The sequence below is a fragment of the Muntiacus reevesi genome, chromosome 1 (assembly GCF_963930625.1).
Source record: "Muntiacus reevesi chromosome 1, mMunRee1.1, whole genome shotgun sequence".
NCBI lineage: Eukaryota > Metazoa > Chordata > Mammalia > Artiodactyla > Cervidae > Muntiacus > Muntiacus reevesi.
Window position 1 is genome coordinate 87,516,717 of NC_089249.1, and position 25,895 is coordinate 87,542,611.

The window sequence follows — 25,895 nt, forward strand, 5'->3', positions numbered from 1 at the left end:
CCCCAGACCCTACCCCAAGCAATGCCGCCCACTCCTTTCCGTTCCGCCCCCACTGACTGGTTGCGGATGCGGGCGTCTGGGTACTTTTCTGCTGGGAGTTGCTTTTAGGCTCCTAATCTGTGGGTTTTATTTATTCTGTCCCTCCCAGCCAGATTCAAACTCCGAGATTCAAACACTTCCCCCAGGCCCGCCAGTGCGAGGGTTTCCCGGTGTCTGGGAACGTCCTCTATTAAGACCCTTCCCGGGACGGATCTCCGTCCTTAGCTCTTTTGTCTCACTTTTTATCTTTTATATTTTGTCCTACCTCCTTTTGAAGACAGTGGGCTGCTTTTCTGGGCGCCTGGTGACCTCAGCTAGCGATCAGAAGTTGTTTTGTGAAGTTTGCTCTGCGTTCAGTTATTCTTTTGATGAATTTCTAGGAGAGAAAGTGGTCTCCCCGTCCTACTCCTCCGCCATCTTGGCTCCTCCCCCCTATTCTGCTTCTGAGTTCAATAATTATCTGGGTGTCTGTGGACCAAATTCAGAAAATGGTCAATTTGAAATCAGAGTTGGAATGCACCTGGTAGGTATTACATTCCGTCTGAGGCCTCTCAAGTCAGGACAGATGTAAATCTTCACCACAAAATAGCTATAATGGCAAAAGGAGGGCTTCGGTATGGAAGGGAAAGATAAATTTGTCCTCTGTGGTTTTAAGGGGTTCAATTAGGATTAATTAGATTAAAACTCTAGTGAAAGTCCAACTCAATAAAAGCTTCAAAATCTCAACACATTGAGAATGGAATGCACTGCCTCTACTAATGGTGAGTTGTTCATCCCTTAAAGAGTTCATTTCTACTTCAGATGTCCACTCTAGAGATGACCGCCCCCCCCCCCCCAAAAAATAAAAAGAATTCAGATATAAGTGAATAGGGCTCTCCTACAATTCAGATGTTTGGTCCTTCTATGAAAATTAGAGAGTTTTACAAAGAAGTTTCATTTTCTCTGGTTATAGGTAACAAAGGAATGAGCAAAACAGAAATATCAGATCAAGAAAAAGACAAAGAAAAAGAGAAAGAAAAGATTCATTTTGTTTTAGAAGGCTCTCTCAAGGTAACCTAAAGAAAGACAAATGACACTGACAAATTTCAGGTTCAAAATTATTTTGTGCTAGAGCATTTGTGTAGTATCAGAGGAAATGATCTTTTTGCTAAACTCCCAGATAATTGAATCTTCAATGAAATAACAGTCTCTCCACCAAGCTCACTCCTCCACCAGATGCTAAACCTTTAGGGAACTCTGCCAAAGTCCGGAGCAGTGCCCCTTGTTCATAGTTGGTATACTCGCTGCTTCTGCTACAGTGGTTTGTTTTTGTTTGCATTTTTACTGGGATTTTTAATTACAAAAGTAATACATGCTTTTACAAGAAATCTTAACTTAACCTGGCAGGCCTAAGCTCCTGAAATCAGAAATAGTAAAAGTTTGGTTTGTTCTGTGCTCATACAAGCATGAATGCACAAATATAAAGAAAGTGTTCATGTTTGGTTTTGGTTTAGGTTTGATATATATATTTTTTTTAACTCTGCCACATACTTTTTTCTCTTATCAATACATCCTGAATATCACTTCCAGACAGTATTGAGAGATCTAACTTATCTTCATAGCATTATATTAGTCTATGATCTGGATGTACCTTAATTTATAAAACAATTTCCTTATTAATAAATGCCAATTTTTTAATATACAGAAACACTCAACTTTTATGTAGTCAAATCAATCATTTTTGGCCAAAATTTAGAAGACACTGCCAGATCTTGGCAAGGATGTGAAGTAAAGCAAAGTCTCCTATACTGTTGAAGTACAAGTTGGTACTTTCACTTTGGAAAACTGGGTATAACTACTAAAGTTAGGCATACGATTTCTCTTTAACCTAATAACTTCACTCCTAAGTATATACCTGATATACTGATGCTTGCACGGGTGCACCAAGACATACGGACACAATTGTTCTTGCAGTGTTGTTTTTAACTCTCCCAAACTGGAAACAATTCAAATATCCATCAATAGAAAGTCTAGAATGGTTTACTCATGTGATAAAATACTATGCAGCTATGGAAATGGCCTATAGCTTACAGAAATATGTATGAATCTCACAAACATCATATTAAGAAAAAGATGAGAAAGTTAAAAGACTGTATATTGATACATTATATAAGATTTCATTTACAGAAAGTTTTAAATGGCAAAGCTAAAAACTAATTATTAAAATCTAGGATGATGGCTGCCTCTGGGGCAGTCCAAGTGGGCAGTAGTTGAGGAGAAGAGTGAAGGGGGCTTCTGGGGAGCTAGAGACTGTCTATTTCTTGGCCTGGTGGTACTTTTACAGGAGTGCTTACAGGCATGCGTCAGTCGCCCTGTCGTGTCTGACTCTCTGTGACCCCATGGACTGTAGCCCGCCAGGCTCCTCTGTTCGTGGAATTTTTCAGGCAAGAATACTGGAGTGGGTTGCCATTTTCATCCTCCAGGGGATCTTTCTGACCCAGGCATCAAACCTGCATCTTCTGTGTCTCCCGCATTGCAGGCAGATTCTTTACCTGCTAAGCCGTCAGGGAAGCCCACAGTAGTGCTCACTTGGTGGTAATTCATTCAGATGTTCACTTAGAATTTGTGCTCTTTTTGAATGTATGCTATAGCTTCTCAAAAAAGAAGTTTTTAAAATATCTGTTTTTTTTTTAAATGTTTTTAGGACTTCTATGCTTTTGATTCCATCAGGTTGAGTTTGTGTTAATTTTCATGCATTCTCTTAGAATATTTTCATAGATATGCTTTTCATATTCAGAGATCATTAGAAATGATCTGAAATACATTTTTGTAGTGTAATGTAAGTGTCTTAGTTTTTCTTTGCCCAGATGGACTGTCATTTTACTAGCACCATTTGATTAAATGTAATATTAATCCCCATCCCTTAAACTAAATTGGAATGTTGATATGTCATGTATTAGGTACCCATTTTTTTAATCTGTTTTTAAAAATCCCTATAAAATGATAAAAGACATATTCTAAGCTCTTCTGAACACCGGAGTATTTAGTGTTTGTGTCCTTTGAAATTCATATGCTGAAAATCTAATCCCAATGTGAAGGTATTTTAACCCATTTTTGAATGCTGAATTCTGTTTCAGTCACCCACTTATTTATTCCTAGACAAGTACCATACTATTTTAATTACATTAGCTTTGTTGTAAGCTTATACATTGGGTACACAGGAGCTGGTTTCCCCATCTCCATCAGTGTGCAATTACCTTCAAAATGTTGTTGGTTAATATTGGACAGCCTCCCTGGCTTCTTTGTATTAATGATAAAGATAAATTACATGGCAAAATATATGTTTGCTGCATATACTAAATTTTAAATTACCTGTTGGTATTGAAACTATTATCTCTTGGGGCTTTTTCCTTTATTTAGGAGATACATTGAATTATGGAGATTGATTTAACAGTATGAATAACCTTTGCATTTCTAAAACAAACTTCCCTTCAGTATTTCCTAAAGTTTAGTCCTTATCCTATGAAACCATATATGCCATAATTGCTTAAGTATCTCTGAAAGAGGAGAGAGTTAAAATATATATGTTTTTGTTCCATCCTAATTGATCTTTGAGAGTAGAACCTAGGAATTTTAATTTTTAGTAAGCTCCTGAGTCCATCTTTATGTACATTATCGATGAAAATTATAACACAGTTTTTCATGGCATATTATTATTTTAATAAACAACTAGATTTGATCTGATAGTATTTTATCTAAAATTTTTGTGTCTAAGATGATTGAAATTATAGGCTTTTATATTATTTATAACAAGCATCACTATTAAGGTTATGTTGGCTTTTTAAATTTAGCTGATACATAGTATTATATGTTATATTACAATGATGATTTAATACCTTACCATTTTTGAAATACATTATGCTAGGAATGTTTCTTTGAACATCTAGTCTACCATATTGCTGATTATTTAGAACCTAAACTGGGGATTTGACTCATGTGGAAAATACAGGAGGCAGGAAAACCAGCTAAGAGGCTGATGCAGTAGTTCAGGTTAAAGATAAAAAGAGACCTGAAGTTAAAACAAACAAACAAGCAAAAAAAAAAAAATAAAACTGCAACAGAGGTGAGTGAAGAAGCTGCAGTGAGAGAATCAAAGATTGTACGATGGTCTCTAGTTCAGTATTTTGATCCATCAGAGACATAGCTTATAACAAAATCATGTAAAATGTTCTCCAAAGTGAACCTGAATGGGGTCAGATTTGTTTCAAAATCCGGTTAAATGTTTTAAATGTGTTTACAGGCCTGGAAAGAAGAACAAGATCGGTTAGCTGAAGAGGAACGCTTAAAGGAAGAAAAAAAAGCAGAAAAGAAGAGTAAGGAGGCTGGTAAAAAGAAAGGCAAGGAAAAACCAGAGAAAGAAGATAATAAGGTTTTCAAGAAAAAATCTTTTATAAAGGAGAAATCGAAAGAAGAGCAAATGAAGGTCCCGGAAATAACAGAGGCACCCCTCCAGGAACCAGAACCTGAGATAGTTTACCCGGTAGAATAAATTTTCTAAAAAGCCCCTTTGGGTTATACCTAGCTGTTTGGGGAAAAACCCAGCTTCGGTGGAAACAAGGTTTTCAGTCTTCACTGCTGTCAGAGAGACCTTGGGGTTTCTGCCAGTATGGGTGATCTCACACCTGCAGTCCACCCTCTGATAGCTGGAACCTTCTTTGCAGCCAGTTGGCAAGACAGCAACACCCTCAGGCCAGTTTTTATGGAGTGCCTTGAAGCTAGGTTTCTAGATGGGATTTTGGCACAAACGCATTCATTTAGGTATAGGTAAATAAGCAACTGTGGCAGGTCAAAATGTTACCAAGCCGAACTTGGGTCCACTTACTCACACACAATAAAGCCAATCTACTGATACCAGGTTGTTGTGAAGGAAAGTGCAGCATTTATCACAGGGCGCCAAGCAGAGAGTCCTGGACTGCCAGTGCTCAAAGCAGCTGACTCCCCAGTGGGTTTCAGGAAAGCAGATATAAAGGCCAAGTGAGGGAGGGGAGTCCCAGGCTACATGATCAGCTGTGCACAATTCTCTAGTTGATGGTGAGGTGATAGATCTCAGGGGTAACAGAGTCACAGGGATTAACATTACCAATCCTTAGATGTCAGTAGGTCTGGGGGCTACTGTGCTTATTGTCATCAAGTAGTTAGTTTCTTCCATTTAGTGGGAGTTTTAGCATCTGTAAAACAACTCCGGAAATGTGCATGAGGCACTATTATCTAGTTACTTAGAGGAGCTAACGCAGAGGATGTGAGGGAGGTAGTCTCTCCTGTGAAGGCCCCGTAGGGTTCTGAGGACACAGAGCTTGGTTTTATCTGACTTAGGTGACTGAGCTTGCCGAGGGCACTGGGTTGTCTCTCTGTAGGCACCCCATTTCTTGCCTGTAGCTTTTATAAAACGTTTCCTTTTCCAGTCTCTCCCTCAAGCAGTTTTATGAGAAAAACATAATGGGCAAAAGTGAGGGGAAAAATAATAATTCTCGTCCTTTCTAGCTACTACTCTGAGCCAGTGGTTCTCAAGCTTTAGCATGTAATCGGTGTCACTCGGAGCTGTATTAGCCACACAGTTAGAGAAGTCTTAACACATGACCTTCTAAAGTGTAAAGTTATTAATATCCCTCAATATATCAGTTCACTTTAAACAGAAAGTTAATAGCCAATGAAAGAAATTGATTTCTCTTCCTATGGTATTATGAAGATAACCCAATGAACAGAGTTTAAAATCATGAGCCTCCTTTAGTTCTGCTTGTTATTGTAAGACCACAGAAGGTGCCAAAGGTAAGATGGACCCTGGCCTCTGAGTCTAAAAAATGATAGACAAATCCTTTAGCAAAAATAAAGCTTATGACAACTTGGACTGGCTCACACGGATGACCTAATCTTTGTCAATGGCTGTTCCACATTCAAAGCATGATGTTTTCTCTTCTAGTTTCATGGATACAACATGGGAGAAATACCCGTGCAAATCTCAGGAACAAATTATTATCTGTATCCTTCTGATGGAGGGCAGATTGAAGTAGAAAAGACAACATTTGAACAAGGTACCATTTGACAGAAGCTGGTTAATGGCTTGGAAGATGTTAGCCCATTTCAGATCACTGTGGGGCCTCGTCCTCCTGAATGTGATGGGTGAGAGTAGTGATGTGCCCCCAGTAGCTCATTTATGTACCATGTTCGCCATCTTCAGACTTCACTCTCTTCTGTTCTAATAACCTCTGCAAGGCACAGGCCACCTCGAGGTTAGCTGAACATACTAAGACAAACATTCCATGATGTGACATACTGCTATAGGATTGGAAAATAAGAGTAACTGCAATAAACAAATCATTACTTAATAATGTTAATTACAGCAGACAGTATTATCTCAGAAACCAAGCACATACTGTAAATTTAGAGCAAATTCCTGGTTAGGTCTTCTGGAGCACAGAGCTTGGGGCTCTGCCTCTGATATCCAGTTATTTTAGCTACACAGTAATTGCCTCTGGATTCAGAAGTCATCAGGTGGGAGGGGATCTTGGAGATGAACTGAGGCGGACCCATTCTGGAAAAAGACATGCATTGTTCCCCCCAAGGGAAGAGCAGATCTTGGCTCTAGGAAACTTATCAAGGATATCTCATAGAGCTTCTCTTTTTACTGTGCTTTAAAGATTTCTTAGGATGGGTTTGAGAACCTGGGGTTTATTTGAACAACTTATCATCTTGTAGGAGTGGTCGCTGAGAGCTGGGAAGACTCAGTGAGGAGGGAATGTGAGCAGGATCCTGTTTAATGTCCACAAGATTATGCAACCCAACAAGGGCTACCGGGGTGCTCCCACCTACACTCTGCCTATGACACCAGCCACCCCTTCTCACTTCCTACCCATCCTCTATCTGCCACCCCTCTCTTAGTTTTCCTTCTCCTCTCTTCCTTCCTTGTCATCAAATGACCATAATTTAATGAGGAAATCATTACAAGAGTCAGAATGCTATTCCCTATGTGGAATCATGGCTCAAGCATCATTAGGTAGTAATTGCCACATCAAACAAAACATCATACTAATGATTTTTAAAATAAAAAGGCCTGCAAGTTATTCAAATTATTTAAAGAATGGTTGTGGTACAACTTCTATCAAATGCCAGACTTTTTACTATATAAAGTTTGTTTATTTAAAACATGAAAGGGATTTTTATTATAGATGTTGTTGTTTAATTGCTAAGTCATGTCCAACTCTTGCGACCCCATGGGTTGTAGCCGACCAGGCTCCTCTGTCCGTGGGATTTCCCAAGCAAGAATACTAGAGTGGGTTGCCATTTCCTTCTCTCATTAATAGATTGATAAACATGTGTATTTATATTACCATAAGTTTCAATATTTATTATTTTGAATATCATCCCTGGGTGTAGGGTATGATAAAGATGAAACTCAGAATCACATAACTGAGAAGAGCACTAGACTCTAGTTTTATAATGCTATGTTCTGTTTTCAGTAACTATTCTTCACTCATCAATATTTTCATATGCATATAATGTATGGAGTGATGTGAAAGTGGGCTTCTCTGACAGCTCAGTTAGTAAAGAATCCTCCTGCAATGCAGGAGACCCTGGTTCAATTCCTGGTTTGGAAAGATCTGCTGCAGAAGGGATAGGCTACCCACTCCAGTATTCTTGGGCTTCCCTTGTGGCTCAGCTGGTAAAGAATCTGCCTGCAATGCGGGAGACCTGAGTTTAATACCTGGGAGAAGGGATAGGCTACCTTCTCCAGTATTCTGGCCTGGAGAAATCCATGGACTGCTTAATGTATATAAGTTTCAGATAGTTCATATGCTATCTGAAAGTATACTATTTTCATCTTAATCGTAGTAACTTTGAGAGATGATCATTCAATGAAAGTTGAAAAGCCTGGGTGAAAAAAAAGAAAAAAGCTGAAAGAGGAGAGAAAGAATGAGTTAAGACACTGGAAGAAAGAATATGTTGTTTGGGAAATTCTTATGTGTTCTTAACAACAACTACTGTAACTAAAATTCATGCAATTCTTTGTAAACTGCAAAATCTTTTCACATTAACCCTCACACGTGATTGATCATAAAGTTGAGCATAGATGAGGAGACTGGCAGGCTACAGTCCATAGGCTTGCAAAGAGTCAGACATGACTGAAGAGCGACTTAGCACACACATAACCTTAGCTCAGCCAATTTATTCTCCCTTCTCTAATTTGATTTTAGGTGTGAGTAGAAAATCTGAAAGCATCTCCCTGATCCACCTGCTATTTCTTCCTGGAATCCCACATTACTTTATTCCTTTTGGTATCTTTTTCTAAAAATGGTGACATCCCTAGGTATTTCCAGTCCTTGGCTGACATTCTATTATGTAAATTGGCTGCAGTATTTAGAGGTTTTATTACAGAGTTTAATGGGGCATCACCATCAGCCCACTTTCTATCCCATGATTCTCCCCCAGGTCCAACATTTATCAAAGTGAAAGTGAACAAGGACAAGCACAATTTTTTAATTCACTTGAGAGACCCTAGGAAAATTGTGGAACAGGAGAAAAAAGAAGGGGATTATCCTTCAGAAGATGAGAAAGAAGAAAGAGAAGGAGAGCAAAACTTTGAAGCAGGTAACGGCTGCATCTTTGTGGCAGTGTATCAGTACTTCAATAGGTCAACCACATCCACCTAGCAGAAACACAGGTATCCCCGGCAGGTAGCATGTGTCGTTTTTCCAGATGATAATTGAAGTGTTTTGCTATCTTCTGTATATACGTTTTCCGTAATATAATGTGTATATATAACACATTGTATACATAACCGATCTATAGTGGGCTGCTTCCTTGGTTTTGCCTCCTCTGGAAACCCAGCTTTTGGTTCCAGATGACATGCAGGCTACCCTGCATGGCTGTTTATGATTTTGCAGTATCCATCCTGGCCTGAATTTTATTTTATGCACTGTACCAAGTGCAGTCTCTAGGAGTCAGGTCCTCATTAATTGACTTCTACTTGAAGGCTAGGCTTCTCTCCAATATTGAGCGCAAATGATGCGGTTTTTATCTGTGCTCTTATCACTTTGTTCTCCCTGTAGTCTCAGGTTTCTCAAGTTGCAAGGACAAGGAAAAAAATCCTAAATTTGGCCATGAACATCTCTACCTGCTTGTAGGTGGGAGTTCCAAATGGATGTCCATGGGTCATACACCATGAAACTTCCTGATAACACCATTTAACATTTCCAGGCACCATTAACTGGAGAAATCAATTGCTTCTCGCCCAGTGTGGGTTATACCTGCAAACAAAGATGAGTTAATTAATAAAATGCTTTGAACACAAGTTAATAATAAGTAATAAGATCAGTAACTAAATCTTGCTAACAAATTTAGTTACGGTCACAGTATTTTCTAAATTCAAGGTAAGAATACAGTGTTTGACAAGTATGAATGTACCCAAGAACTTAAAAATAAAAAAATTTTAATGGCTTTCTGTGTTTTGCCAGATAAAAAAACACACGGTTTAGTATAAAAATTAGGAAATATAGGAATATTTTTAAAAGATGACAGTTGCCCATAAGTCTACCACCCCAGAAGTAACCACTATTCACAGTATATTTCTTTCTTTCTTTATCATGATGTTAAAGTGAAAGTCACTCAGTCGTGTCCAGCTCTTTGTGACCCCATTAACTCTACAGTCTGTAGAATTCTCCAGGCCAGAATGCTGGAGTGGGTAGACTTTCCCTTCTCCAAGGGATAATGAGCAGTTTCCTATTCATTAAATATCCTCTACAAATAATTTTTTAATGATTTCATAATAATTCATTGGTGTATATTTATATATATATTATAATTTACTTAATCGTATCCTTGTTTTAAATATATTTAGATGATTTCCACTTCTCACTGAATTTTGCTTACTTTTTTTTTGATAAAACAGAAATATCCTTGATTCAATTTTATCTTTTAGAAGAATCAAGTGAAGAGAATAAAGCTGTCAGCAAGTTTGGATCTTTTTCTGCCACCTTGGAAAATGGAATCTGCCTCTCAATAAGTTACTATGGATCAAGTGGATCAGCACCAGGTGAATTAAACACAACAGAAAGGATAAATGTCCCGTGACCAAGGGCAGCTGCCCATCCTCCATCTGCTCACTTTTTGATAAACATGTTCTGATTTAATGCCCCTCATTTCCTGAGCAGTGGGAATATTTGTGTGTGTACATATATATGTGTGTGTACACATGTAATCTTTTATACATAGAAAATAACAGTGATTTGGCATTTTAAACAGCATTTATCATATGTATAATCTCCCATATAACCACATATACATATATATAAGTTGTCTTTGTGAACTAGCCCGTGAAAATCAGTCTGTTAGGTGGTGACAAAAACAGCATGATTGGCTGAGGAATCTTTTTGATTTCCTACAGAATAATATTTCTTTGAATCCTGTGTTTGTGGAACTTCTCACTGTGCCTCAGAACATTAGTCTTAAAGGAGCCATTCACTAAACATCTTGAAGGATTTATTTACCCTACTCTCAATAAACAAATTCTCCAACTGGAAGCTATTTCCTTACAAACCGCAAAATAACCTGTCACTTTACCAAGAACCAATTAGGAGAACTTGTGGGTTCTCAGGCATTTTATAGGGATCTATCCACAAGATGTTTAAAAAAAAAAAAAAAGCTTTATAAAATCAAAAGGTAAAAAAAAAATCAAAAAATCCCGATGCTGTGTTTCCTTACACTATGTGGGAATCTCTGTGATCAATTATCTGCCTGACCATTTAGATCCATTTCTCTAGAGACAGGATTCCTATGGATCATTAATCCACGTTTCTTACCTTGTGCCAAATATTGTAGTCCCTTAGTGAATTAAATTTGTTAGTATTTTTGCTTTTATTTGGGTTTTGACCTTGAACTTTGTATTTTGATTTATTTTTAATCCATTTGGAGAAGTCATCTGGTGCCTAGCAAATTATGTATTAAAATCCATGATCACATACAGTCACTAACCACACCCCTTCTGAACAAGATTATCAATTTTTTACATTAAGATATTTACATTCTGCTCTCTATCAACTGTACTGCTGCTATTTCTTAAGTGATTTCCTTATTCTCAATGAATCCTTAAATTAATATGTAATCTTTCAATTTAATACAGATGTTCCTCATTTTAGGTTATAGGTATTACATTTGAAAATGTTTATAGAGTAGATAAGAAGTATTGTTTTACTTCCTGTATATTTTTAAAAAGTTGAAGGCATCTGCTAAGTCACTTCAGTCGTGTCCGACTCTGTGCGACCCCATAGACAGCAACCTACCAGGCTCCCCCGTCCCTGGGATTCTCCAGACAAGAACACTGGAGTGGGTTGCCATTTCCTTCTCCAATGTGTGAAAGTGAAAAGTGAAAGTGAAGTCGCTCAGTCGTGTCCAACTCTTAGCGACCCCATGAACCGCAGCCTACCAAGCTCCTCCATCCATGGGATTTTCCAGGCAAGAGTACCGGAGTGGGGTGCCATTGCCTTCTCTGATCATCTTTGTAAAAAAAATACTATAAATTCCTTAAGGATGCATACAATATTAATAATATTTAAGAACATTTATCTACTAATGGCTAAACAAATTTTCAATCAAATTCTCCCATCTTAATTCAGTATGCGCAGCTCTCTGGGGCTTATTCATTTTGCTTAACTGAAATTGTATGCCCACTGATGATGATACTACTTTATGCTTCCAATTTCCTTCTCTCCCCAGGCCCTGGCAACCACCATTCTACTCTTTAGTTCTGTGAATTCAGCTATTTTAGATACTTCACATAAGCGGAATCAGGCAGTGTTTGTCTTTTTGTGACTGGCTAGGGCTTCCCTGATAGCTCAGTTGGTAAAGAATCTGCCTGCAATGAAGGAGACCCTGGTTGATTCCCGGGTTGGGAAGATCCCCTGGAGAAGGGATAGGTTACCCACTCCAGTATTCCTGGACTTCCCTTGTGGCTCAGCTGGTAAAAAATCCACCCACAATGTGGGAAACCTGGGTTTGATCCCTGGGTTGGGAAGATCCCCTGGAGATAGGAAAGGCTACCCACTCCAGTATTCTGTCCTAGAGAATTCCATGGACTGTATAGTCCATGAGGTCGCAAAGAGTCAGATAGGACTGAGCGACTTTCACTTTATTTCACTTAGCATACTGTGCTCAAGGATCATCCACATTGTTGCACATTACAGAATGTCCTTCTTTTTTAAGACTGAATAGTGTTCCATTGTAAGTATACATCACACTCGAACCATTCATCTATCAATGGGCCTTTTGTATTATCTCCACAACTTGGCTCCCCTGTGCTTTTTGTGCCTTTCAGTTCCTTGATGATCTATGTTATCTCTTTTCTCTGACCAATTGCCCATGCTGTGCCCTTTGCTCAGAACTCTTCCTCTTGCTATATATACCACCACTTTGAACAGTGAACTTCCTCCGACGCTTCAGGACTCAGCTTACAGGTTACTTGCTCTAAGAAATGCTTCACTCGTGTGAACTGAGTCTTTGGAGGTGAGTGGAACTTGCTTAGGCAAAGAAGCAAAGGAAGGGAATTCTATATCAGGAGCAGCATGTGCAAAATCTCAGTAATATAAAAGTGTGGCACATTTGTAGAAAAACAATTGCACGGTATAGTCAGGCCTCCATATCCCGTATCCATGGGTTCTGTATTCATAGATTTGACCAACCTCAGGTTTAAAATATTCTTTAAAAAAAATTCAAGGAAATTTCACAGAGCAAAACTTTGCCCCCAAATTGTCCACACACCTAGCACTGGGCTGAAGTCAGGTGGATGATGGGATGTGTAGGCCCACCCTACTGTGACCTCCCACCACATCATAGATCCAGTCTCTCCAATGCTCATTGTATGAGCATTGTTCTTCTGGCATTTTATTTATTTGCTACACATGTTATGTGTGCATGTTTGTTTTCTGTGAAAAATGGCTCCCAATAGCAATTAAGTGGTCAAAACAATCCCACAAAGGCCAAGAGGGAGTACAAAATGCTCTCTCTCAACAATAAAATACAAATCTTTAGATCTTTTAAAAAGTGACATGTGCCTTGCTGAAGTGGGATGTAAGGTCACTAAGAACAAATGGAACATTCTCACAGTAATGCAGAAAGAAGCTGAAATTCATAGAAGTGTTAGAGCTGCCCCTACAATGGCAAAAATGATCTCTCTGGTTCATTACAAAGTGCTTGTAAAGACAGAAAGCATTTTGTGTGTAGCTAAGGGCCATGGCGTGAAGCATGTCCCTGGGGGTAGCAAAATTATGGATGAAAGAGCACATAGCCTCTGTGAGCAGTGCTGTGGGGATGGTGAGGAGAGCAAGAGGAAGGGGTTTAAGGGTCTTAAGAGATGGCTACTTAGGTAGTAAAGTGTTAAGGTCCCTCAAAAACTTAAAGATCATGGAACAATCAACATCAGCCGATGCCAAAGCAGCATCAGTGTTTCCAGAAGACCTCGAGAAACTCACAGAAGAGAAAGTTCACTTTCCAGAGCCAGTCTTCAATTGTGACAAAACAGGCTTATTCTGGAAGAAGATGCCCAATCATATCTACATCTGTAACAGGGCCAGGTAAACCTCGGGGTTCAAGGCCCAGAAAGCTCACCTTACTCTGAGGCTGTGTGGCAATACAGCAGGTAACATGATCAAACCTAGTCTATAAGCAAACAACTCCTGGGCCTGGAAGAACAAAAACAAAAATTGTCTGCCTGTGTTCTGGCAGCACAACAGGAAAGTTTGGATTACAGAAGTCTTGTTCTTGGAATGGTTCCTCCAAGACTTCATTCTTGAAGCAAAGAAATACCTGGAAGAGAAGGACTGCCATTCAAGGGGTTCTTCTTAATTGGCAATGCTCCCAACCAACTGAACTTCTCTGCCTCATTGACAAGAAAGTGGAAGTGATGTTCCTGCCTCCTAGTGCTGCATCACTGCTGAAAGAAAGTGTGAAAGTGAAGTCGTTCAGTCATGTCTGACTCTTTGTGACCTCATGGACTGTAGCCTACCAGGTTCCTCCATCCATGGGATTTTCCAGGCAAGAGTACTGGAATGGGTTGCCATTATAGCCACTCAATCAAGGCATTGTCGAGGACATTAAGGCAATTTACATCCGCCTTACCTTGGGAAAGATTCATGCTGTCCTTGGTGCTAACCTGGACTGCAGCATCATGGATTTACAGAAGAGCTCCACAGTTTTGATTTGAACTGTGTTTATTGCAGAGTCTGTAGATACCCTGAAGCCTGAGACAGTCAAGACGTGTTTGAAGCCATTATAGGATATATATATACATATGTGTATATATATATATTATATATAATTATATATATATATATATATCAATCATTATAGGATGGTTGATGGTCTCAACGACTCCCCCACTATTGATGTAGAAATCGTTAACTATCTCAAATATCTGAATGTCTCAAATGTTGCAAGGGAAGTTGAGGGGGGTGCCTCCTCTGACATGGTCTAGGATGATGTCGAAGAACATATAGAAGAAGATAAAGGGATCCTTAGCAACAAGGAACTCAAAGATCTGCTGAAGTCTGCAGATGACTGTGATGATGCAGAAAATTTAGAGGAAGCAGAGCCATCAATTTGAACACTTGAAAAAATGGCAGTGACTTTTCAATAGGTGCAAGTGTTAAAGGATGTGATCCTCAAGTACAATCCTTTTTTGGACTGAAGCCTCTGTGTCACCCAAGGTATAACAGCATGCCTACAACCACTGCAAGACTTCTTTTATGATACATAGAGAAGGAAGAAACAGCTTCCTCTAACAATGATTCTAACTAAAGTATCTGCAGTTGTGAAGCCTAGACCTTCAACACTTGAAGATCCTCAGCCCTCAACCTCCAGAGATCCTGACATTAATGTTACTGAGCCTCCTCCAAAGTGTCAGTGTCTACAATTGGAACCCAATTATCTGGACTGAATACCTTCTGACATCCTGTCATAAGGCTTAACTTAGCCTGATGCCTCACCACTTACCAACAGTGCCATACACCTCATCACATTGCCACATTGGTACCATAGACACCATATAGCAATCATCATTGTCATCATCATCATCCAAGGGGATCAGGAGAGAAGAACCAGGATTATGGTGAGTGTTAGCACTATGTTTGTGTATGTGTGTGTGAGAGAGGAAGGGAGAGAATGAATTAGTATTTCTCTATATTTTCTATATATACTTGTATTTTAAATAATAGATGTTTTATTTGGTATTTTTTGCATCATTAAATAAAAGGAATCTGTAACTGTTGAAAGAAAATATTACATTGTTGATGTGTACCATACAGTTAAGCCTATGATGGTTGCATAGTTGCGACTATACTGAACATAAACATACTTTTTTTCTTGTTATTATTCTCTAAATGATACAATATAATAATTATGTACACAGCATTTACATTGTATTAAGTATTATAAGTAATCTGGAAATGATTTAAAGTTTATGGGAAAATGTCCACGTGCCTAGTCACTCAGTCATGTTCAACTCTTTGCGACCCCATGGACTATAGTCTGCCAGGCTCCTCTGTCCATGGGATTCTCCAGGCAAGAATACTGGAGTGGATTGCCATGCCCTCCCCGAGGGGATCTTCCCTACCCAGGGATCGAACCCAGGTCTCCTATATGGCAGGCAGATTCTTTACTGCCTGAGCCATCAGGGAAGCCCAAATGTTAGGAATATTCTAGATGGGATGTATCCAGTAAGTTTTTATATTGTTACTAGCCCAAGAATACTGGAGTGGGTAGCCTATCCCTTCTCCAGGGGATCTTCCCAACCCATGAATCAAATCAGGGTCCCCTGCATTGCAGGTGGATTCTTTACCAGCTGAGCTACCAGGGAAGCCCAAAAATGGCCTTAAACACTGCCAAATGTAGGTGATTCTTCAAGGGGAAAGAATATCAACACTTCAACAGCCTATGCTCAGGCTCACAGGCAGCAGATGGGTGTTGAAATGGACAGTGTGAAAGGCTATTATTTCCTCTCTATGGAAATAAATACTATACCATTTTATATGGGACTTGAGCATCCATGGAATTTTGGCATCCATGAGGGTGTCCTGGAACCAACCCTTGTGGAGTTAAAGGATGACCATATAAAGTACAGCTTGTATGAAATGTTTGGTATCAAATGCCCTTCTTCTAGGTTGCCACAGTGCTCTGTACTTTCGCTAACACAGGCTTAACACACAACAGTGAATATCTGAGGCTCTCTTGAGCTGAATTGCCATTTCATTACAAGTTCCTGTTGTCTCGTTTGTCACTGGTTACCCAAGTCATGGTGCATAGTAACAGGTACTCAGTAAATATTTGCTCATTGAGTAAAAGGATGGGGATGAGAGGAAGGAGTTTCCAGCTGCCTCCAAATAGATGCCCTTCACTGCTGATATTCCATACTTCCTATGAGTCAGGTATCTGGTTACATCTACTCAGAAAACTCATTGTCTCATGGGAAGAGAAACCAGAAATAGTGAGATAATGGCAAAAGTGCTAAAAATTATATATAAACCAAGTACTAGGGACAACCAGAAAATACTTGAGAAAGAAAGCATAGCACCCGAGATGAGACTTCATAGCTGAGTAGGAACTATCCAGTCAAAGCAACAAGGAAAGGAAATTCTGGACAGTAAGAACCATTGGTATAAATATACAGTTGTGTGAAAGCATGACATCTTTATAGAAAAATGATGAGTGTGACTAGAGTGGAAATGGGTAAGCATTGTGTGTGCTCTAAGATTAGTGAGCACTGGAGGTTTTTCAGTAAGAAAAGGAAAGTGATATGATAAGATTTTATTTTAGGAACATAATTATAGTGATGGTTTGGAAATACACTGAGGCAGTGGTATTAGGAAACTGCTACCAAAAAAGCAAGAGAATAAGAATTTGAATTAAGGTGGTAGGAATGGATATGAGACACATGATATGAGAGCAATATCTGAGGGCTCTGTGAATGGCTGGATGTATGGGTAAGTCAAAAAAGAGAAAATGCAAATGATCTCAATGTCTAACTTGAGAAAAAAAGTGCATGATTGATCATGACATTGACTGAGGCTAAGAACATAGGAAAGTGGGTTATCTGCTTGGAAGAATAGAGGCATATTGATTTTGAAATATCTCCAGTACCACAAACAAAGGGGTGATATCTAAAACCAGTTGGAAATACAGATCCGGAGCTGAGAAGAAATCCCATGCCTAGATGTGTAAATTTTGTAGGCATTAGCATGTATATGACAGCTGGAGCCCAGATCTAATAGAGATAATAAAGGTTGTCAGCCCTGACTGTGTATCACCATCACATGTGGTGTTTCACAGCTAGAAATGCCTGGGCCTCCTCCCCAGAGAGTCTAACTCAGTAGGTCAACGTGGGAGTCTGAGAACTTTTTAAAAATTCTGTGAATAATTATTATGGACTACCAGGACTGAGAATATCTGTTGTGTAATGAGAAGAGGAGTGAAAACCTGGGACTACCAGCTTTCAACAACAGGAAGTTAGTAAAGGAGACTGAGGAAAATTGACCAGAGAGCTAAGGTGATATCCAGGTGGGGGTGTTACTCTGGAACCCAGGAAATATAACTCAAGATGTAAGGGATGCTCAGAAGTTTCTGACATAATTCCTCCATGGATTGCCACTCCATTTACAATTCTGCATTAAAATCCAGAATAAAATCAGTCTTCTGCAAGAAAACTTCTTTTATCATCTCACCTAGAAATAATCTTTCTTTTGTAAACTTCCTTGTTTGTATCCCTCATTATGTTCTTGTTTAATATGTCTTTGTCTTGAGAGCAGATCTTATTTAGACTATTTTATCTTCCTAAAGTCTTTTTTCCCTTTATTGTTCACTGCTCCACACGTTTACATATAAGAGTCTATCAATAAATATTTCTCAAATAAATGAAGAGATGGTTACTGCCTTATCATTAGAAGTTAACAATCTAGATGGGGATGGAAGAACATGTGAAATAATGACTCAACCAAATGTATCAAAGTATTAAGTGCCTCAAATTTTTAAACTACAATTTTGATCTTCAAATCAACTGCATTATCCCCTGAAACCTATACAACTGATAAATGCTACTAGCAAGGTAAAAATTGTCAAACTGTATAAATTTTTTGAGATGTAAATTTTATTTAACAAACATATCAAATATAAATGTCTAATTTTTTTTTCCTCTTTCTCGTATTATAGAGGATAAGGATCCTGACTTGGAATCTATGTTGAATATCCCATCAGTACATACTCCAACAGTGATTCCTGTTGTAGTGAGTATTCCTCAAGGCAAAGGCAAAGGGAAAACAAAAGGGAAGGAAAAACCCAAAGACTTTCTTAAAGAAGAGGAGCACCCGAAAGAAGAAGAGAAAAAGGTAAGTGGACCCTGCCATGGATTCCCAGATTCTGTTTCTGACTCAATGTTAACTTTTTGAAGATCATGATTTATGCCAATAGTGTTATTACAGTGCATATATTTCACTGTTCAAATTAACTAACACTCCTTGTACTTTCTATTTTAAATGGACAAAAGAGGCCTGAACACAGGAGTTGAATTCCCACACTGGGAGACCTGTTGTCGGCCATCTACAAACTGTCTCAGGTCATTCATTCCAAACTTAGAATAACTAGTTCAACCATTTCCCCACCTTGGATCTTGGATGTTCTTTGCTTTAGGATGATAAAGTTCCTACCATTCCTCATTTTTAAGACTTCATTTAGTTCCATTGAGATAAGCAACAATTGGAAGAGGAGAATCTTTAACTAAATAGTGGAAACACTTCTATTTGGTAGACTTGGACTTAGATATTGATGAGCTTGGGCTTACCAGCTGGAGCTAGTGGTAAAGAACCTGCCTGCCAATGCAGGAGGTGCAGGAGACATGGGTTCAATCCCTGGGTCAGGAAAATCCCCTGGAGTAGGGAATGGCAACCCTCTCCAGTATTCTTGCCTGGAAAATTCCATGAACAGAGGATCCTGGCGGCTACAGTCCATGGGGCTGCAAAGAGTTGGACATGACTGAGCAACTGGGCAGTTGATGTGCTTGGAATTCAGCAAGACTAAAGGACAATCCACTTCCAGTTAAAGAGTGGTCTACCCTCTACCTGCAAACAGGCATGTGGGCACACACACACATATACTCATGAGTTCTTTGACTCTAAATATTTCCTAATAGAAGTATATAGATCCAAAGAGTTTCTAAATGAAGAACAAGAAGGAAACTACTGATCAAATCTTGACTCTTTTGGTTTTACTGGTATACCTGTACAGTTTTTACAATGTACAGATTCTCAACTTATTAGAAAAAAAAAGTGCTAAAATGTGATTGGGGCCCTGGAATTTTTAGCCCAGCCTTTTGAAAATTCTAGGGTTTGCTCATCAAGGAGGTAAACAGTTTATATGCTAACAACTATGAAAGGTTAGGAGAGTAAAGAGGCCTCAAAGAAATAGAAAAATATCCCATGCTGTTGGATTGGAAGAATTACTATTGATAAAATGGCCATACTACCCAAAGCAATCCAAGATTTAATGTGATTCCTATCAAATTACCCAAGACCTTTCTCACAGAAGTAGAACAAATCCTAAAATCCTAAAATTTTATCCTAAAGCTATAAAAGACCCAGAATTGCCAAACCAATCCTCAAGAAAAAGAACAAAGCAGGAGGTATAACCCTCCCAGACTTCAGACAATACTGCAAGGCTACAGTAATCAAAACAGGATAGTATGGGCACACAGCAGACGTATGGATCAGTGAAACAGTATAGAGAGCCCAGAAATAAGCTCACACACCTGTGGTCAGTTCATCTTTGACAAAGGAGGCCAGAATATACAGTGGGAAAATGACAGTCTCTTCAACAAGTGGTGCTGGGAGAGTTGGACAACCACATGTAAATCAATGAAGCTAGAACACACGTTCTCACCATACAGAAAAATAAACTCAAAATGGCTTAAAGACTTAAACATAAAACATGATACCATAAAACACTTAGAAACTCTTAGAAGTAAAAAACATAGGCAAAACATTCTCTTATGTAAATCATATCAGTGTTTTCTTAGGTCAGTCTCCCGGGACAATGGAAATAAATATATGAAAGTAAATAGGACCTGATAAAAAAAAAAAAAAAAAAAAGAAAGTAAATAGGACCTGATCAAACTTAAAAGCTTTTTCACAGCAAAGGAAACCATAAACAAAATGAAAAGACTACTTAGAGAAATTATTTGCAAGTGATGCAACTGACAAGGGCTTAATTTCCAAAACACACAAAGAGCTCCTACAACTCAACAAGAAAAAGCAAGCAATCTAATTGAAAAATGGGCAGAACATCTAAAGAGACATTTCTCCAAGAAGTACAGGTGGCCAATAGGCACATGAAAAAACAGTTAGCATCACTAATTATTAGTGAAATGCAAATCAAAACTACAGTGAGGTTACCACCTCACAGTAGTCAGAACAGTCATCAAAAAAAAAAAAAGTCTATAAATAACAAATACTGAAGAGGGTGTGGATAAAAGGGAAATCTCTACACTCTTGGTGGGAATGTAAATTAGTGCAGTCACTGTGGAGAACACTGTGGAGGTTTCTCAGAAAACTAAAACTAGAACTACCATATGATCCAACAATCCCTCCTGGGCATATATCCAAACAAAACTATAATTCAACAACACATTCACTCCTATGTTTATAGCAGCATTATTCATAATAGCTAAGACTTGGAAACAGTCTAAATGTCCATTGACAGATGAATGAATAAAGAAGATGTGTGTGTGTGTGTGTGTATAGTGAAATATTACTTTACTACTATATATATCACATCTACATAGGTATATATTTATGTATATGAAAGTGAAAGTGAAGTCACTCAATCATCTCTGACTCTTTGTAATTCCATGGACTGTAGCCTACCAGGCTCCTCCATCCATGGAATTTTCCAGGTAGGAGTACTGGAGTGGGTTGCCGTTTCCTTCTCCAGGAGATCTTCCCCACCCAGGGATTGAACCCGGGTCTCCTGCATTGTAGGCAGACGCTTTACCATCTGAGCCACCAGGGAAGGTATATGTATATATACATACAGTGAAATAATACTCAGCCAAAAAAAAAAGAACAAAATAATGCCATTTGCAGCAATGTGAATGCAATTAAAGATTATCATGATAAGTGAAGTCAGAAAGAGAAAGACAAATATCATATGATATCACTTATATGTGGAATCTAAAATATGACACAAACAAACCTATATATGAAATAGAAATTAAATCAGTAACGTAGAGAATAAGCTGGTGGTTGCCAAGGGGGAGAGGGTTGAATTGGGAGTTTGGAATTAGCAGATGCAAGCTAGTGTATATAGAATGGGTAAGTAACAAGGTCCTACTGTGGAGCACAGGGAACTATATACAATATACTGTGATATACCATAATAGAAAAGAATGTGAGAAAAGAATATACATGTGTGTAACTGAGTCACTTTGCTATATCACATAATATTGTAACATAACATTGTAATGCAACTGTAAGTCAATAAAAATGAATAAATAAATTAAAAATTGAAAGCTATGGGGTTTGAATGTTACTGAGCCTCTGCACCATATTTACACAGCTTTACTGGATGAGTTTTCTGAAGCTCAGATACTTGCTCCTTGTTAAGTGAAAATGTTGAAGTGTTGAGGATAGTCCCAGGTAATTAGTTAACTTAGCTGAAAGCAATTTGGTGGCTAACCAATTGGTCCACCCAATTTTTTTTTTTTAATTGACTATAATGAAGAAATAGGGGATAATGATTCTGAATGTAATGACAGGTTTGTCATGGCATGTTTGTGTCTTTGAGCAATACTGTTCATTTTACGGAAGCTCATAAGCTTTTTCCTCTTAATTTTGCAGTGTTTGTCATTAATTGATTTTTAGTTGACAATTCAGATTTTATTCTCTGTTAGTAACAAAGGCTGCTGCTGCTACCGCTGCTAAGTCGCTTCAGTCGTGTCCGACTCTGTGCGACCCCATAGACGGCAGCCTACCAGGCTCCCCTGTCCCAGGGATTCTCCAGGAAATAACACTGGAGTGGGTTGCCATTTCCTTCTCCAATGCATGAAAGTGAAAAGTGAGTAGCCCAGAGATAAATCCACGAACCTATGGATACCTTATCTTCGACAAAGGAGGCAAGAATATACAATGGAAAAAAGACAACCTCTTTAACAAATGGTGCTGGGAAAACTGGTCAACCACTTGTACAAGAATAAAACTAGAACACTTTCTAACACCATACACAAAAATAAACTCAAAATGGATTAAAGATCTAAATGTAAGACCAGAAACTATAAAACTCCTAGAGGAGAACATAGGCAAAACACTCTCTGACATAAATCTCAGCAAGATCCTCTATGACCCACCTCCCAGAATATTGGAAATAAAATAAACAAATGGGACCTAATGAAACTTAAAAGCTTTTGCACAACAAAGGGAACTATAAGCAAGGTAAAAAGACAGCCCTCAGATTGGGAGAAAATAATAGCAAACGAAGCAACAGACAAAGAATTAACCTCAAAAATATACAAGCAACTCCTGCAGCTCAATTCCAGAAAAATAAATGACCCAATCAAAAATGGGCCAAAGAACTAAACAGACATTTCTCCAAAGAAGACATACAGATGGCTAACAAACACATGAAAAGATGCTCAACATCACTCATTATCAGAGAAATGCACATCAAAACCACAAAGAGGTACTATTACACGCCAGTCAGGATGGCTGCTATCCAAAAGTCTACAAGCAATAAATGCTGGAGACGGTGTGGAGAAAAGGGAACCCTCTTACACTGTTGGTGGGAATGCAAACTAGTATAGCCGCTATGGAAAACAGTGTGGAGATTTCTTAAAAAACTGGAAATAGAACTGTCATATGACCCAGCATTCCCACTTCTGGGCAAACACACCAAGGAAACCAGATCTGAAAGAGACACGTGCACCCCAATGTTCATCGCAGCACTGTTTATAATAGCTAGGACATGGAAGCAACCTAGATGCCCATCAGCAGACGAATGGATAAGGAAGCTGTGGTACATATACACCATGGAATATTACTTAGCCATTAAAAAGAATTCATTTGAATCAGTTCTAATGAGATGGATGAAACTGGAGCCCATTATACAGAGTGAAGTAAGCCAGAAAGATAAAGACCAATACAGTATACTAACACATATATATGAAATTTAGAAAGATGGTAATGATAACCCTATATGCAAAACAGAAAAAGAGACACAGATGTACTGAACAGACTTTGGGACTCTGTGGGAGAAGGTGAGGGTGGGATGTTCTGAGAGAACAGCATTGAAACAAGTATACTATCAAGGGTGAAACAGATCACCAGCCCAGGTTGGATGCATGAGACAAGTGCTCGGGCCTGGTGCACTGGGAAGACCCAGAGGGATCGAGTGGAGAGGGAGGCGGGAGGGGGGATTGGGATGGGGAATACATGTAAATCCATGGCTGATTCATGTTAATGTATGACAAAAACCACTACAATATTGTAAAGTAATTAGCCTCCAACTAATAAAAATAATGGAAAAAAAAAGAAAAGTGAAAGTGAAGTAGCTCAGTCGTGTCCAACTCTAAGCAACCCCATGGACTGCAGCCTACCAGGCTCCTCCATCCATGGGATTTTCCAGATGAGAGTACTGGAGCGGGTTGCCATTTCCTTCTCCAAGTAACAAAGGCAGAACCACCTAAATGATCAGTAATAGAAGATCACAGAGAATAAATTAAAGATCCAATACTGGGGGATCGGTTGGGATGATTTTGGTGGTGAGCCACTAAGAAAGTCAGTTGGAAAAACTGAAATGATTATTGTTGAAGATAACAAATAACTTTTATCCTAGAGTACATATAACCAAACAAGGGATTCAGGCACAGTTAGCATAAAATCATTTACAATTTTTAAGTAGACACACCCAAGCCCTCATTAAAACTTATAATCCTTTTTATTGTCTTTCTTTTATTGTTTTTACTTACTAGAAAAGCAATGCATGCTCACTATAGGAAAAAAAATAAGACGTATATCCTTATAGCAGAATATCTCTAGCATCCAAACTGTAAGAATCAAACAGAAGGTGCTGGGGATCTTGGTCAGCCCTTACACCTATATGCCTATATGAGGCATCTTTCAAGGCCTAGTTCAAGTCCCAACTTCTTTATCATGCTTTCCTAATCAGTCTTATTAACTTTGATATCTCCCTTTTCTGAGGAAAGATGCCAACCATTTGGTACTATTATTTAGCTGTTTCTCATGTCTGTGTGTTGTGCTACAAGTAAAATATCAGTTGCACAGTAGAGATCCTTATTAGGCTCCACTGCAGGGCCTTGTCGTCCTGAGAAAGTCATATTCTAAGTATTCAGCAAGTCCTTGTTTAGTCATAAGAAATCAATAACTCGTTTAGAAAATGATAGGAAATTATTCCCATGTTGTATTATTTACAGGAAGTAGAAGAACCGGAGCCTGTTTTACAAGAGACTCCTCGTGTTCCCATCTTCCAAAACCTGAACGTGTCTTGCCCCAATGGGCTCCAAATAACCTTCATGGGGCGAGAGTCCCCAGGTGAGTGCCGGCCAGGGGAAGGAGGAGGCAGGGAGGAGGGGAGTTTTATAGAAAAAACTTGAATCACCATTGAAATCATGTGCTTTTATACCAGTTAGATATGTTTGTTGATAATGAATAATGAGCTAATAGTAACCACCATTTTTGAGCACTTACTATGGGCCAGACACTATCTAAATATTTAACATACATGACAAAATACAACTACTGTACTCCAAGTCCTAATAATTTCATTTCACAAAATAAATTGAGACATCAGAAGATTCAGTATCTTTCCCCCCGTCCCTCAATTCCTAAGTGGCAGAGATAAAATGCCATTCTTGGTCCAGTGCTGGCAAAGCTAATGCTCTTAGTAACTACAATGTGTCTCTGTGTTCTTGCCTCTACAAAGGGCCCCATGTACAGAGCTTTGCTGGTCTAATCAAAGCAAAGGACAGTGAGCACAGAGTAGATAGAGATAAGTACAGGTTAAATGGATGAAGAAAACCAGTCTTGTTTCCAGGTATCAGCATATACTTTTATAGGGTGCATGCATGCTAAGTTGCTTCAGTTGTGTCCGACCCCATGGACTGTAGCCCACCAAGCTTCTCTGTCCATGGGATTCTCCAGGCAAGAATACTGGAGTGGGTTTCTGTACCCTCCTCCAGGGGTTCTTCCCAACCCAGGGATCGATCCTGTGTCTCTTACATCTCCTGCATTGGCAGGTGGGTTCTTTACCACTAGTGCCACCTGGGAAGCCCATACTTTATAGAGTTTATGGCACCTTATTAAGATGAATAAGTACAATCAGTTCAGTTCAGTTCAGTCACTCAGTTGTGTCCGACTCTTTGTGACCCCATGAATCTCAGCATGCCAGGCCTCCCTGTCCATCACCAACTCCTGGAGTTTACTCAAACTCAAGTCCATCGAGTCGGTGATGCCATCCAGCCATCTCATCCTCTGTCGTCCCCTTCTCCTCCTGCCCCCAATTCCTCCCAGCATCAGGGGCCTTTCCAATGAGTCAACTCTTCACATGAGGTGGCCCAAGTATTGGAGTTTCAGCTTCAGCATCAGTCCTTCCAATGAACACCCAGGACTGATCTCCTTTACGATGGACTGGTTGAATCTCCTTGCAGTCCAAGGGACTGCCAAGAGTCTTCTCCAACACCACAGTTCAAAAGCATCAATTCTTTGGCGCTCAGCTTTCTTCACAGTCCAACTCTCACATCCATACATGACCACTGGAAAAACCATAGCCTTGACCAGACGGAC

General features: G+C 39.0%; 1 protein-coding gene and 1 non-coding gene across 2 annotated transcripts in view; one reads left to right on the forward strand and one right to left on the reverse strand.

The window, feature by feature from the left end:
* Nucleotides 1–25,895, forward strand: part of SPAG17 (sperm associated antigen 17) — a 241,938-nt gene that overhangs the window by 142,554 nt on the left and 73,489 nt on the right. The window contains exons 20-26 of the mRNA XM_065927103.1: nucleotides 992–1,089; nucleotides 4,319–4,558; nucleotides 5,996–6,107; nucleotides 8,503–8,661; nucleotides 9,992–10,105; nucleotides 18,262–18,437; nucleotides 24,527–24,644. Of these exons, the coding sequence (XP_065783175.1) occupies nucleotides 992–1,089; nucleotides 4,319–4,558; nucleotides 5,996–6,107; nucleotides 8,503–8,661; nucleotides 9,992–10,105; nucleotides 18,262–18,437; nucleotides 24,527–24,644 (1,017 nt within the window). The remainder of the gene's footprint in view (nucleotides 1–991; nucleotides 1,090–4,318; nucleotides 4,559–5,995; nucleotides 6,108–8,502; nucleotides 8,662–9,991; nucleotides 10,106–18,261; nucleotides 18,438–24,526; nucleotides 24,645–25,895) is intronic.
* On the reverse strand, nucleotides 21,040–21,111 carry TRNAC-ACA (transfer RNA cysteine (anticodon ACA)). The gene has a single exon. It is a non-coding gene; the product is annotated as a tRNA-Cys (tRNA).